The following is a 16172-nucleotide window of genomic DNA, read 5'->3' as shown; positions in this document are numbered from 1 at the left end:
TCCCCTCTTGTAGGGTTTAATAAATTACTCATTAATGCCTCATCTAACTGGAACTCACTGGCTTTGGCAGCCATATCCAGAACAAAGCCAGGCAGACCCCTGAACGACTCATTGTTACAAATCTATGCAGTAAATCTGAATTTTGAAATTTCTAGGGCTGTTTCCTCATCTGGTGGAGATTGGACTAGATCAGTGGTTTTAAGCTTTTCTAATGTTGCTTTTTAAGCAGAGAAACCATTTTTTTTAATGTACAAAAAGGTTTCTATAGAAACCCAATATGAAGAGTAAATAGAAATGGAGTTACACTGGTTGAAATGGCAATTGGAAAGGAGAATAATCCAATAATTCTTTCCTCCCACTCTAATAGTCCTTGAAGAGTTTTATGGAGTCAGGTGTAACAGAGTATAATTTTTTGACCTCTTTTATAAAATTCATAAATTTCACTTGAGTGGTTTTTGTGTGGAAATTAGGAGTGGTTGCTGCTATGATAGTCTTCTTGGCTACTATTAATATTTATGAAGCACTTATTTTGTGTATTTTATGAAATAATTCTTTGATTTAATATCAGGCTACATTAGTACATTTGAAAAGGTTTGGTTTCCCAAATAGCATTTCCAAATAAAGAAATGTGGAACCTTCCCTAGTACCTTATATATATAGCAGACACCAAGTAAATATTAGGTCATTAAGTATGAAATGTCCAATTTCCTTAAGTACTACGTTTGACAGTTGATCTCTCTGACATTTCACTTTGACATTTCTTGTTTTTGTTTTTGTTTTTTTTTTTTGAAGGTACATCCTAATTCTTTCAAATGCATGTTTTGCCTTGTGATTATCTTGCAAAATAATTTTTAGAGCAATTTTTGTGAGACCATGCGTAAGTCAAAAATTCGCGTTATTTTTGATTATGAGTTCCATCGTGGAACCAATGCAGTACAGACAGCTAGAAATATCAAAGAAGTGTTTGGGAAGTATGTGGCTAATGAACACACAGTACATCGATAGTTTGAGAAGTTCTGTTCTGGTGATTTTCGTCTTGAAAATGAGCCATGTCAGTGACTTTGAAACCAAGGTGGATAATGATGAGCTGAAAGCTATAGTGGAAGTGAATCCATCTCACCCTATGCGTGAATTAGCAGAAAGGTTTGACATTACTGTTCCAACAATATTGGACCATTTGAAACAAATGGGCAAGGTAAAGAAGCTGGACAGATGGGTACTGCGTGAATTAAATGAGCATCAGAAGAGAAGTCATCTTGAAGCTTGCCTTTCTTTGCTGTCATGACATAAAGGCAAACCATTTCTACACTGTATTGTTACGTGTGATGAAAAATGGATTCTTTTTGACAATTGCAAGTGTTCAGCACAATGGTCGGATAAAGGTAAAGTACTGAAACACAGTCCAAAACTGAATATTCATCACAAAAAGCTAATGGTGTCTGATGGTCCAGTGCTGGTATTATCCACTATGACTTCATGAATCCTGGTCAGTTGATTGCAGTGGTTGTCTGCTACAACCGATTGGACAAAATGATGAGGATGCTTGCAATTAAGCAGCTGAAATTGGTCAATAGAGACAGTCCAATCCTCTTGCAAGACCACACGTTGCAAAAAACAACATTGCTCATACTATAGAAGCTAGACTTGGAAACTCTCTGTCATCCACCATATTCACCAGACCTTACACCAACTGACTTCTTCCAGACTTTGGACCACTGCATGCAAGGAAAAATATTCAATTTTCAACAAGCTGTGGAAAATGCCTTTTGTGGTTTCATTGCCACTGGTCTCCAGGCTTCTTCACTGCTGGCATAAACAAGTTACCGTTAAGATGGCAAAATTGTGTCGATAGTTTACTTTGATCAATTTTACTGCTTCTCGTTTGAGTTATAATAAACTTTTGATTTGAAATCAGACATTTCATATTTAATGACCTAATGTTTTTAGCATGTCTGTTGCATGAATAAGAATGTATATGAGAAAGATATATCTTATAGAAATAGCAGTATATCATATTTATAGTGGAATCTCTAGTAAAGGAGTACATTGTAGAAATAGTGTTTCATATGAGGCTATCTCTTGTATATTGTAATATTTATAAATGATACCATTTTGCTGTCTTGTGTCTTCTGTGTTATATAAATCTTACGTTGATAATGAAAGATTAATTATTACCACACAAAAATGACAAGTAATTGATTTTATTTTTCATAAATATAGTGTTAAATAGAATTAATACACATATCCTTAGGTATATAATAGCAAATCTAGCAGTCTCAGTGAGTGCTAAGATAGTCCTTAGAACACATCTCTGACTTCTGAAGTCAGTTTCTTTTTTTTACGTCTAGATGTTGAAAGTTATTCTAATTGCACACCTTTTCACCTTTACCTGGGAGATCATAACAGTTGTTATGTCAACTGTTATGTAACAGTCAACATTACTGGTGACTTTTTACATATACACCTATAACAGCTATTATTTTAAAGTGTATATGTGTTCCCAGTAAACAAGATGACACTGCTTAGTCTTGGTGCTTGACTAGCTACTTGTCTATTATAAGGATAGGAATATAAGTTATTTCTTTATATGATTAATATTACAAATCAAGAAACTAATGCAGCGGATTTTTTATGGTTTTATAGGTTCATGAAAGCTTTAAGTTATGCATCATTAGATAAAGAAGATTTATTAAGCCCTATTAATCAAAATACCCTGCAGCGATCCTCCTCAGTGAGATCCATGGTGTCCAGTGCTACATATGGTGGCTCAGATGATTACATTGGTCTTGCTCTCCCAGTAGACATCAATGATATATTCCAGGTATCATCATAGATTTTATTGTTATGAGTTGATTTCCTGTTTTTTCCTATTCTATAACTGCTTACTAGAAATTGTGATTTGGGGGAAGTTCCCTCCCACAAAGACAGAGCCTTGCCCTGTCACCCAGAATGGAGTATAGTAGCACAATCACAGCTCACTGTAACCTCAAACTCTTGGGTTCAAGTGATCCTCCTACCTCAGCCGCCTGAGTAGCTAGGACTACAAGTGCGTACCACTGCACCTGGCTGATGTTTTGTTTTGTTTTTTTTTTTAAGAGACAGGGTCTCTCTATGTTGCCCAGGGTGGTCTGAAACTCCTGGCCTCAAGTAGTCCTCCTGCCCCAACCTCCCAAGTTACTGGGATTATAGGCATGAGCCACCATGCCCAGCCAGGGAAAATGATTTTTTAAGGCAGTTTTATTTAAAAAAATTTTTAGACGAGAATTGTTTTAGCTTTTTCAACTGTTCCTTACTCTTTTATTTAGTATCTATAGGTCCTTAGAACCTTATCCTTTCCTCTCTTCTCATACTAAATCAGTATCTTGTTTGATTTCTTTTTTCATATATTCTCTGTAGAAATTTACTAAATTCCTAACCTTGTTTTTTCATCATGATTAACTTATTCCTTATTTTTTAATCCTTGATTATTTTTATCCCATATGAGGTAGCCACATGGTGCCCAGTGATATAAGGTAGCCCTAATCCCATGAGGTACAAATCTCTAGGATAGTACTAAAGAATACACATTTGTTTAGAAGTCTAAAGACATTTTAGATAAACACTAAAATAATTATTTTAATATCCATTTACTCACCAAGAATATGATAATTTCTTTCAGGGTTATTATTAATATTTTGTCAAGTTTTGGTGATTTAACCTTCTTCAGGAAACTTTTCATTATAGGTTCATATGCTATAGTAATTCTATTTTAAGTGTATTTCATTTAATTTTGCTATTATTCATAAAATAGATTTCTTTTTATAGCAGGACTTACCGTGATTTATATGTGTTTTAGGTAAAGGATATTCCTTATTTTCAGACAAAAAACTTACCTCCACATGATGATCGAGGTGCAAGAGTATTTGCCCATGATGCAGGAGGTAATACATCTTCTTTGTTCTTACGTGACTCCTCTTTCTATTAAAAAGAAAATTTTTCATTCTTTTTAGTAGTATGACACTTAAAATTCAGGCCTGCCCACTTTTGGATCAACCTAAAAATTTACCAAAATAATTTGAGTCAACTTAAAATTACAATATTTTTTTGTGAGGGACTTAAAGTGTTTTCCCAGCTAAGTACTCAGCATCTCAAGAAGATAAAAACCAAATGAGTTGTTTTCCATTTTTTAAAAAATAGTACATGAAAAATTTATAGAGCTAATCCTTATAGGTCCAAGAAATAGCTGTTTGTGTGGAGTAAGGAGGGAGATAAAAATGTACTTATAAATTATATGATCTTTTTTAGTATGAACTGTTATATTTTAATGAATATATGCATGTAGGCCACAGGTTTAATAGCTTTATAATCGTGATAATTTTTTTAAGAAATACCTCTTTATACTTAGAAATATTTTCTTTAGGCAGATATTGGAGATAATTGAAATGATGCATTAATTATATAATCTCAGTTTTCCATTTTGTATTTAAAACTGTATTAAAGTAATATAATTTTTTCTGCTGACTTTGGTTATTTTTATAATTTAAAGCAAATTATTCTTTTTTCCCCAGTTAAAGTCAGATTTTGAGTCATAAGAACTGTTTTCATTTTCATTCCTAAATTTTATATAATTTAAGGTACTTTGAAAAATACCATCTTTATCAGATTATATTTTATATTTACTTCCGCACAGGTCTTCCATCTGGAACTGGAGGTCTTGTAAAAAACTCTTTTCACTTGCTACGACAGCAGATGAGTCTTACGGAAATAATGAATTCAATCCATTCAGATGCTTCTTTGTTTTTAGAAAGTACAGAAGACACTGGACTACAGGAACATACAGATGATAACTGCCTTTATTGTGTCTGTATCGAAATTCTGGGTTTCCAGCCCAGTAACCAACTAAGTGCGATATGTAGTCATTCAGGTAAGTGATCATGTCCTTTGAGATGAATCCGTCTGAATTCAAATCTGCTCCAGTCAGATAAGTCATCTCCCAGCCCTATTGGTGATCCCCTCTTCTCCATTCTCACTGCCTCTGCCTTATTCAGCCACTTACCACCTCTCTGTTGGAGTGTTGGTATCTCAGCCTCAAATTTTGGTCCCTTCCAACTCATATTTCATACTATTGCCTGGAATTAATCTGTGTGCAATTCTTTACTGGCTATTCATGCCCAATACACAAGACCTTTTGTGATCCTTTATTTCACCATTCTCCTATTTTGTAGGTGACATACCATTATTGATTGATTTTGAAGTTTTTGAACAAACTTCTAGACATGAAAAATGTGTTTTCCCTGCTGTTCTCTCTTTGCCTCTCCTACCCCACGCAGACATATATCTGGTCTGTTTAGCAAGTCCACCTCATCCTAAGTATCAGCAGTATATTTATTGCCTGGGAAGTGTTGTCTGACGCTCTAAGTCAGGTGTTGACGCTCCTTTCTCTTCACTCTCATTGCCTTTTGCACATAGATCTCTTATAATAATTATGATTATTATTGCTTGGTTATTTTTGTCTCTTACACTCAGTAAGTTCCTTCAGGGCATGATCTGTTGTGTCTTTTCATTTTTATATTTCTAATACCCAGGTAATACTGCTTTGTACAGTAGGCCCTCAATATGTATTTGGTGAGTGAGTAAATAAAATGGCCCTAGATTACACTTTTTTATATGAATCAACAAGTGACATATATTAGCAATTTCAAATTAGTACATATGTGATTTAAGTGTTACCCACATATACCTTTTCTTGGTGAATATCACTTAGCCACCCTCAGAAAAACCTAGTAATGACCAAAGTTCTCTGGTTTACTTTTCCACATTTCTTCTTTGTGTTCTAATTCAGAGCTTCCCAAGTGATACTGCAGCACACTAATATGCCACAAATAGGATATGGTTGTTCTGAGGTATTGATCCTCTCGATAGTTCCATGTTTTAGTGGGTCCTGGGTTTGACAAATCCCTGGATTAGGCACTTTCCGCTGTGAACAAACTCTGGTATGCTGTAATTATTTTCATTTTCTGTGAGTGGAAAATTTTGGAAAGGTATTTGTTTAATGTATTGCACACAATAGAGAAGATGCTATTTTAAATCATTTGGCTATTCATCATTCGTGATTTAATTCCTGCAAGTTCTATTGCTTCATTTACTCATTCAGTAAATGCTTATGAAGTACTTGCTTTGCTATACTGTTTTTTACTTACGAAACAAATAAGGGGACCAGCCTTCTGATACCCAGTCACAAGACAATCACAGCTATTTCTAATCCATTTGTGATCTGTAATAGGAGTGATCAAGCAGAGTTATAAAGTTTGGGACTTATACTGCAGTCAGAGGGGCTCTCACCTTGGCACAGCCGTTGGAGCCTCCTCTCCAGCTTTTTATTCTAGTGATGTGAGGTGTTAGAGTGAGGAGCAGCAGGGCAAGAATAACTCTTAATTGGGAAATTATTACAATTTACCTATTGATTCCCATTTTAGAGGTATGAGGGGAGGAAGGCTAATTGAATCCTTAAACATTCATGCACTCAATATAATATTTTTTACACAACTACCATGGTTCAGGCATTGTGCTAGATGCTAGGAAAGCAGTTGTGAGGAGGGAAAAAGCCCACCAAAAGGACACTGTTTCTGTACTCTTTGAGCTTTAGTCTAGTAGAGAAAGAAATGTATTGATTAATTGACCATCTATACAGATATAATACTGCATTTATAACAAGTGTCATTAAGAATAGGTACATGGTACTAGCCAAGGAATATGACCAAGTAGGCAGGTCAAAGAGATTTTCTAAAGAAGTTACTGTTAAGCTGTGATCTAAAGAATGAGTAGAAGCTAAGTAAAGACTGGTATAAAGAGTATCTTAGAGGGAATTGCAAATGCAGAATTTCTCCAGTGGGAGTGAACATGGGGAATCAAAGAGTCTAAAAAGATATCTGTGTGAATAGAGCTCAGAAAGCACCAGGAAGGAGATAAGAGATGAGCCTAGGAAGATCTATAGAGACCAGGCCCTGCAGAGCCCTTGCTACTCAAGAGTATGGTCCATGGACCAGCAGCATCAGTGTCACCTTGAGATCTTGTTGAAAATGCTCCACCCCACAACTTCTTTCAGGATCTGCATTTTAGCAAGACTCCCAGGTGGTTCATATGAACAATAACCTTAGAGAAGTACTGCTACAGACTATATTAAGGATTTTGTGTATCAGAAAGAAGACATCTTTATCTGTGAATGATAACTAAAAAATAGTTCGACTATATAATGATTATTTTAAAGGGATGTCAAGTCTTGAACACAAGACATTTCATTCTCTAGAACTTCTAATCTGGTGGTGGTGGTGTTGGTTTAAAATAGTAAAGCTCAGAGAAAAGACTGTTAGACTAGGATATTTAGTAATACATTTTATGCTGTGTTCTGACACCTTCACAGGTATTTATACATTGTACAGTTCTAGTGTGCAAGTCAAAAAGGTTGGTCTTCTAAAATTCAATATTTTATATTTCTGTCGAGTCCCATTTATACATACCACCACAGTTGCCCTAGTGTAGTTAACCAACTTATAGTGGGAAACTTTTGAGTGTTATAGACCACTCTATCTAAAAGAACATTAGGAAAAAAACAACCACCTATAAAAGGTAATGGCATGAGGATCAGTTTGAATGTCTAGGTTATTAAATTGACAATTTGTGGGGAGTGGGTAAAAACTACACTGGGGAGAGGAGGAGCCCAAAGAGACAGTGGTGGTTTTCAACTTCTTTAGCTGTAAAAGTCATGTTTAATCAAAATCTGTACAAAAGACCAGTGGTATACAAATGAGCATGTTAGGGGAAAGATGAAGTGGAGCCCCCTTCACCTGGCCTTCTTCTTGTCCAAGTGACAACCTTTGAGGAGGCCCCAAGAAATGCTAGCACTCCAGGAAACACTGAAGACCCAGGTATAAATAGAGCAGTGAGCTTTCACATCAAGAAAACTCAGGTTCAAAGCTGAGCTGTTCCACCCAATTAGTTATTTGATCTTGGGCAATCTGTCTGATCTCATTGAGCTTTAGTTTTTGTTTTTGGTTAAGTCTCTAAATGGCAATAATGATAACCTTATGGTGTTGTTTTGGTGTTTAATAACATGTAAGATTAGCATTCAGTAAATGGTAATTCGCAGTAAATTGTTTATGTTAGAAATAACGTTCTCTTATAAATTCTATTAGTTCAGTTGTAGTGATTCTACTGTGCTCCTAAGGAAAATGTCTTTGCTCACTTTCTTTTACATCTCCTGCTGCCCAGTAGAATTAGTTATTAGGTGGATATAAATGTATCAGGATAGAGCTTCTCACAGAATTCTTAACTTTTTCCCAAAATAACTGTGTTAGTATTTCCCATAAGGTATTTTGTGACTTACTGCTTTCTGGTAGGAAAAATTTAGCTTATGATTTTTTAGAAAAATTAATCCAGATGTTTGTTTCATTTTGTTTTTGCCTCCTAAAGCTTTTTATTCTTTCCCATATGGAGTGGCATTTAGCTGGAGCCAGCCTTATGCTGAGCTATGTGGTGTAAAGAAAGCAGCTAGTCTCTTTGTTTAGGGTATGTTCCATATCCTATGCTTTTTGTCTACATTTTTAATTAAAAGATAAAGCTAAGGTAAAGTATTAGTAATTAAGACAAGAGGAAACAATAAAAGCAAACAACTGTGGTTAAGAAGCTAAACATCAACCATTTAGATAAAACCACTTAGTTTATAGCCATAATGCTTTATCCAAATTAAATAACATCAAACTGAATGGGGAAAAGTTGAAAGCAAATCCCAGTAAGAACTGAAACAAGATAGCTACTGTCCCCACTTCTTTTCAATATAGTGCTAGAAGTCCTAACCAGAGCAGTCAGGCAAGAAAAAGATGTAAAGGGTATCCATATCAGGAAAGAGGATGTCAAACTATTGCTTTTTGCTGATGACATGATCTTATATCCAGAAAACCCCAAAGACTCCACCAAGAGACTCCTGGAATTGATAAATAAATTCAGCAAAGTCCCAGGTTACAAATTCAGTGTACACGAATCAGTAGCATTCCTATATACCAATAACAGTCAAGCTGAAAATCAAATCAAAGACTCAATACCATTCACAATAGCCACAGAGAAAATAAAATACCCAGGAATATACTTACTCAAGGAGGTGAAAGATCTCTACCAAGAGAACTACGAAACACTGAAGAAAGAAACCGCAGATGACACAAACATATGGAAAAGCATATCACTCACATGGGTCAGTAGAATCAACATTGTTAAAATGTCCATACTGCCCAACATGATTTACAGATTCAATGCAATCCCCATCAAAATACTAACATCATATTTCACAGATCTAGAAAAAATTATACTTCATTTAGAACCAGAAAAGAGCCTGAATAGCCAAAGCAATATTAATCAAAAGATCAAATGTGGAGGCATCACATTACCAGACTTCAAACTACACTTACTACAAGGCTATAGTAACCAAAACCGCATGGTATTGGCACAAAAATAGAGCCAGATATAGACCACTGAAACAGAACGGAGAACCCAGATATAACACCATCCACATACGGCCAACTGATCTTTGACAAAGCAAACAAAAATATACACCGGGGAAAAGAAGCCCTGTTCAATACACAGTGCTGGGAATATTGGATAGCCACATGCAGAAGAGTAAAACAGGATCCGTATCTCTCACCACTTACAAAAATTAACTCAAGGTGGATAACAGACTTAAATGTAAGGCATGAATCCATAAGAATTCTAGAAGGAAATGTTGGAAAAACTCTTCTAGATATCAGCCTACGCAAAGAACTTATGAAGAAGACACCAAGGGTAATCACAGCAACAACAAAAATAGATAAATGGGACTTGATTAAATTAAAAAGCTTCTGTACAGCCAAGCAAACAATCAACAGAGCAAATAGACAACCTACAGAATGGGAGTAAATATTAGCAAGCTATATATCTAATGAAGGGCTAATAACCAGAATCTACAAAGAACTCAAGCAATTCAGCAAGAAAAAAACAAACCTCATTAAAAATTGGACAAAAGACATGAACAGAAACTTTTCAAAAGAAGATAGACAAATGGCCAGTAAACATATGAAAAAATGCTCAATGTTACTAATCATCAGGGAAGTGCAAATCAAAACCACAATGATATATCACCTTACCCCAGTTAGAATGGCTTTTATTAAAAAGTCCAAAAACAATAGATGCTGGCATGGATACAGAGAGAAAGGAACACTTATACACTGTGGGTAGGACTGCAAATTAGTACAACATCTATGGAAAATAATGTGGAGATGGCTCAAAGAACTAAAAGTAGACCTACCATATGATCCAGCAATCCCATTACTGGGTATTTACCCAAAGAAAAAGAAGTCATTTTATCAAAAAGACACCTGCACTTGAATGTTTATTGCAGTACAATTCACAATTGCAAAGATGTGGAATCAACCCAGGTACCCATCAATGCATGAGTGGATTAACAAAATGCGGTATGTGTGTACTAGGGAATATTACACAGCCACGAAGTAGGATAAATTAAAGCCTTTTGCAGTGACCTGGGTGGAACTGGAGACCACCCTTTTAAATAACGTATCTCAAGAATGGAAAAACGAATTCCACATGTACTCACTAGTAAATTGGAACTAACTGATGTGCACATGTATACACAGAGGGAAGTAAAACTCAGTGGAAATCAAGGAGAGGAAAGGGTGGTGGAAGGGATGGGCAAAAACCTACCTAACAGGTACACTGAACACTGAGTGATGGGTACACTTGTAACCTTGACTGAAGCATAACAAAAACGATCCATTTGCAGTCCCATAATATTTTGAAATAATTTTTGAAAATAAAATTGCTCAATAATTCAAGCTTTAAATTTTTTTTAAAAAAATAAAATATATTGAGGGCCGGGCGCGGTGGCTCACGCCTGTAATCCTAGCACTCTGGGAGGCCGAGGCGGGTGGATCGCTCAAGGTCAGGAGTTCGAGACCAGCCTGAGCAAGAGTGAGACCCTGTCTCTACCAAAAAATAGAAAAGAAATTATCTGGACAACTAAAAATATATATATATATAGAAAAAATTAGCCAGGCATGGTGGCGCATGCCTGTAGTCCCAGCTACTCGGGAGGCTGAGGCAGAAGGATTGCTTGAGCCCAGGAGTTTGAGGTTGCTGTGAGCTAGGCTGACGCCACGGCATTCACTCTAGCCAGGGCAACAAAGCGAGACTCTGTCTCAAAAAAAAAAAATAAAAAAAAAAAAATAATGAGTAAAAATGTGTCTAAGTTTCATTGCTTAGAATATTGCTTAATAGAGGATAGAAAATAAAAGTCCCTCAAGGTAAGTATCCTCAGTCTAGAATGTAGTTTTGCTGTCAGCTAAGTTATAGACATCATCTTCCATATATAAGAAAGAGCAGGCCAACTAGCTGTTTACGTTCTTCAATTCCAAGAATTTTTGTTTCTCTTTATCCTGCCAATTTATAAATAATGCCCATATTGTGCCCACATAATCTTTGAGTTTTCCATTTAATGTGCATAATTATGTCATATGGTTTATCATGTTTCACAAAAAAATATGTAAGAAGAGCCTTCTATTGCTATACTTAAGATGCTATTTTACTTCTCCAGATGGAATAAACTAATTATTTTTGAGCTTTGCTTACCTAGAGGAATGAATTTTTTTTTTAAGTGAAAATGAATGACTTCTTTAGAAATAGGAAGCAATTGCAACAGACTAGAAATATTAGGAGTCATTACAGGTCGAAAGTTAAGCTGAAACAAACTAGTTTATAACTTTCAGAAGAATGTTGAATGAGAAAAGTGTAACTTTCTTACTATTACTTGTACAGGAATATTTTACCATTCTCTGGGAAGTTCATCAACTAAATCTAAAATATTCATCCGTCTTTTGTGATTATTCAGTATTACTGAGGAGAGCTACATTAAAAAAATTGTTTTTAAGTATATTTTTATTTCTCAAATCTTTTTTCAGTATTTTTTTTTAAATCATTGTATAATTTAAGTAGCATGTTTCACTTTTAAGTGCCTGAGAGATGCCTAATAACGAAAATTTTAAAACTATGGTAAATTTATAGATCTTCTTTTTCCAAGAAACAGAAGCATTTTCTGTTCAGTATTATGTAAATAGTAATCTCAGGAAGTGCTTGGAGGTGAAACGAAGCGGTGATATTTCTGTTTGTGAAAACCAACATAGGGAGAGGTAGTATGTATGGTTGACACTGGTCTGATTTCCTGAACTTTTAAAAATTCAGCTGTTTTTTTCCTACTCAGACAACATAGAGAAAAGGTACTGGAGTAGCTTTCAAGAGGTCTTACCTCCTAGCTGAGCGTATGTCTTCTTTCTGTGAATCTGTCTTCTTTCATAAGATGAAAGCTTTAATTAATTTCCAACATTTCTTGTAGCACTAAGTTGTATGATTTTATTGGTTGCCCAGTGTTAACTTCCTTAAAAGGATAACTAAAAATTTCCTGATTTCCATTTGCTCTAATCACTTAGTGTAAGTGCCCAGCAAAATTTTAAATTAAAGCATTTTAACAACACTAAGATGTTTGGTTGACTTCAAAAATCTCATCTAGGAGTACCTTAGCAGTGCATGGGTAAGGATAGTAAATTTAATTCTAAGGAACAAATTGAACTTTAGATAAGCCAGGGGAGTGTGATTCTTATATTGGTACTTATTTAATGGTGGGGAGGGAGCAAGTCATAGAATAATACATATGGTATAATCGCATCAATACACTCAAAGAGCAAGAGAGAAAAAATTAAAATAGTGTAAGAGCTGAAGTTATGTATTATACTATACACCAGACACAAACACACACGTATATAAAGCTTTTAATGGCACTTTCCTATGGAGGTTGATATTTAGGTAGGTGTAGGAGGGATGGAAGAGGAGGGATTAGATAACAATTTAAATTCTATGTACATTTTTATTTGAATTTTTAAAATAATCACAGATTCTATATTATTTTTGTTATTTAGGAAAATAAAGTCTTATTTATAAATGTCTTTAGAATTTAACAAATTTCACTCTGAGCAATGAATTTCTGAGCAGTCTAAATTTACTCTGAAAATCTTCATCACGGAGAGTAATTGTTGAAACTGGAAGAAGAAATTACAAGGAATAATCTCTTTTATAGCATGCAGGGTAAGCACAGAAATTAAGCCATTATGATGCTTTAATTGAAATAATTATTTTTTTTCTTCAGACCTTCAAGATATTCCATATTCTGATTGGTGTGAACAGACTATCCACAATCCCTTGGAAGTGGTTCCCTCTAAGTTTTCAGGGATTTCTGGATGCAGTGATGGGGTGTCTCAAGAAGGCTCAGCTAGCAGCACCAAAAGCACAGAATTGTTACTAGGTGAGTTTTCAGATTCAGTTGTAATCTTTATTAATAAAATTGTACTTATTAGTCGATTTTGTTTTTCATAAATACTGTAAATTAAAGTTGTCTCAAAAGTATAGCAAGTCAATTTTAGTGAAGCAATTTAGCAGACTCTTAAGTATTGTACCTGTATCAGCTACTGACATGGATCCTCTTAGCTGTCTGCTTTTATTAGAAAGAGTTTTGCTCTCCAAATGATGGGCAGGACATGAGTAATTAATATCAATTTTAGATCTTTAGTTTAAAAACAAATTTCCTGAGTTATAATCATTTTTTATTGTGATATAGATAAAATATTTAACTTTACACTGAAATCTTCTTTTCAGGTGTTAAAACAATTCCAGATGATACACCAATGTGCCGTATACTCCTTCGAAAAGAAGTTTTAAGATTAGTCGTTAATTTGAGTAGTTCAGTTTCAACTAAATGTCATGAAACTGGGCTTTTAACGTGAGTAAACTATGTACATAAATATTATTTGTTCTGCTTTTTAATGTGAGAAAAGATACTTGAAGCACTTCAAAAGTTAGACTAACTTACATCAGTAGTTCTAAACTGCATTGCATATCTGTGTGAGACTAGATTTTCTTTGTGTACTTCAACCAAAACAACACATGGTAACAGATTGAATGCAAAAGCAGGAATGAGAATCCAGCTATTTTCTATTATGCTGGACTTTTAAAGAGATCTCTAAAAATATAAAACAAAGCCACTCTTCTTTTTTTAGTTTTGGGAAATAGTTATTTTTCATTAAAATGTTATTTATGTTAACATGTAATTGATTTTTTTAATGAATTAATATTTTGAAATTTTCTTAATTTTAATTTCTTGCATGGTAGTTAATGATGGCTATAACCCACAAAAAAATAGGCTTTTGGTGGTCCTCAATAATTTTCAAGAAAATAAGGAAGTCCTGAGACTACAAAGGTTAAGAAAAATGAACTTATATAAAACAAGTGATATATTCTTAGTTTAATTTTTTTCTCTATGTTTCCTCCTTTTTTCTCTTAATAGAAATTGTGGAATTTTTGTTTTTCTAAATCACAGCAGCATGGTAAAAGAAAATTCAGATGGAATCTTCAGCACCTTTATTTGAACTATTTAGAGTAGTGGTTCTCAGAGGACGTGCACCTCAGGGTCTTCTGTAGGGCTTTTTAAAAGGTGCTGTACATGCCAGGGTTCTACTGCAGACCTCTGGGCTGGGAGCTCTAGGAGTTGGGCCTTAACCTGTGTGTCCCCCACCCAACCCGCAGCTGATTCTGAGGTGCTGTCCCAGCTAAAAGCCACTGTTGGAAGTGTTGAAAGATATATACAGCACAGTCAAAGATATCAATAACTTTAGTCTAACTTGAAAAATGTATTTCTGTTGTAAAACTTAACTTTAAAAATATTTGAATCATCCTAGGCTGATAAATAGATTTTGTAATTTCTCATGCCAGTGAAAAAGAATATTTCTGACTTTACAGGAAGCATTCAGGTTTTGATAATCTTAAAAAAAAAAAAACCCAAACTCAGAGTATCTAATTTAAATGTGAGATAAGAATATTTAATGTTTTTTATTCTTCAGCCATCATCCCAAATACGTATCTAATCAATATCTGGAGGAAAAACTATTTTTAAAGTAAATGATACTTTAGAGGAAAAATAGGTACATCATGATTATGGTGTTTTATCATACCACTCATTTCTTTCATTTTAGAATTAAGGAGAAGTATCCTCAGACATTTGACGACATATGCCTTTACTCTGAGGTTTCCCATTTGCTGTCCCACTGCACATTTAGACTTCCATGTCGAAGGTTCATACAAGAATTATTTCAAGATGTACAGTTTTTACAAGTAAGTAGAATTTGTACTTTTTAAATTTGTCTTCCAAGAATAATCCTGTGTTTGAATTAAATTAAAAGAGAGATTATGTCTATAATATATGCTATTTTTATAAAAGTCATTAATGATTTACCATTTTTTTCCAGATGCATGAAGAAGCAGAGGCTGTGTTGGCAATACCACCAAAGCAACCTATAGTTGATACATCTGCTGAATCCTGACCTCATATTTATGATGTATATAGATATATACTATATATATTCATATTTGTGGATTTCCTAAAAGCCTCAGAAAATACTGACTGGGCAGCAGAGACAGGAGTATCTTCTGTACGCTGTCCCAGCAATTACTGGTACATGAACAGTTGGAACTGCTGACTTTCCTAACCAAAACAACTTCCTTCTCTCCGCTGTTGAGCCCTTTCAGGGGTTCATGATTCATTACCACAGTTCTAAGACTTTCAGTTACCATTGTATGCAAGAGCCAAGCACTGAATTACCTACATAGGTTTTCTATTTTTTCATTTTAAAACCGTAATGACAGTGGAACAATAATGGAATATGCAGAAGCACCTTTCACAGTTGTTTCTGAATTCTTTTTTAGGGTAAATATAAAGATGCCTTGTTTGTTAACTAATTCGTGGAAACCAGGAATCAGTGTCTCTAAGGCTGCATCCTGTTACCACAATGGGATGTGCTATAACTGCTGGTATTAGAGGGGGAACTTTTGGCCCTTTCACATTTTTCTTAATGTTTGTAACACTACTTCAGAGGTTTGTAACCTTAAAGTGAAAGAAGAGCTTCAACAACCCGGGACTTATAAGTTATTTTTTTGTTACTAGACTTGCATAAAGATTCTTATTTGTTTTCTGTCTCTTCAGTTTTGTTGCAATGTGTTATTATAGGCTATTCGAACCAATTAAGGTTTTTCACTACAGTTCCTGATTAAAATCA

The 16172-nt window shown here is 34.7% G+C and overlaps 1 protein-coding gene across 1 annotated transcript in view; it reads left to right on the top strand.

Moving 5' to 3' along the window:
• RICTOR (RPTOR independent companion of MTOR, complex 2) overlaps positions 1-15440 on the top strand; it is a 178247-nt gene extending 162807 nt beyond the window's left edge. The window contains exons 32-38 of the mRNA XM_012649518.1: positions 2644-2821; positions 3836-3920; positions 4670-4903; positions 13214-13369; positions 13720-13843; positions 15093-15231; positions 15366-15440. Of these exons, the coding sequence (XP_012504972.1) occupies positions 2644-2821; positions 3836-3920; positions 4670-4903; positions 13214-13369; positions 13720-13843; positions 15093-15231; positions 15366-15440 (991 nt within the window). The remainder of the gene's footprint in view (positions 1-2643; positions 2822-3835; positions 3921-4669; positions 4904-13213; positions 13370-13719; positions 13844-15092; positions 15232-15365) is intronic.
• Positions 15441-16172: the final 732 nt, after the last annotated feature.

The sequence above is a fragment of the Propithecus coquereli genome, unplaced genomic scaffold, assembly GCF_000956105.1.
Source record: "Propithecus coquereli isolate 6110/MARCELLA unplaced genomic scaffold, Pcoq_1.0 Scaffold110, whole genome shotgun sequence".
Classification (NCBI taxonomy): Eukaryota; Metazoa; Chordata; class Mammalia; order Primates; family Indriidae; genus Propithecus; species Propithecus coquereli.
The sequence above is the reverse complement of the archived record's forward strand: the minus strand, read 5'-3'. Positions and strand labels throughout refer to the sequence as shown.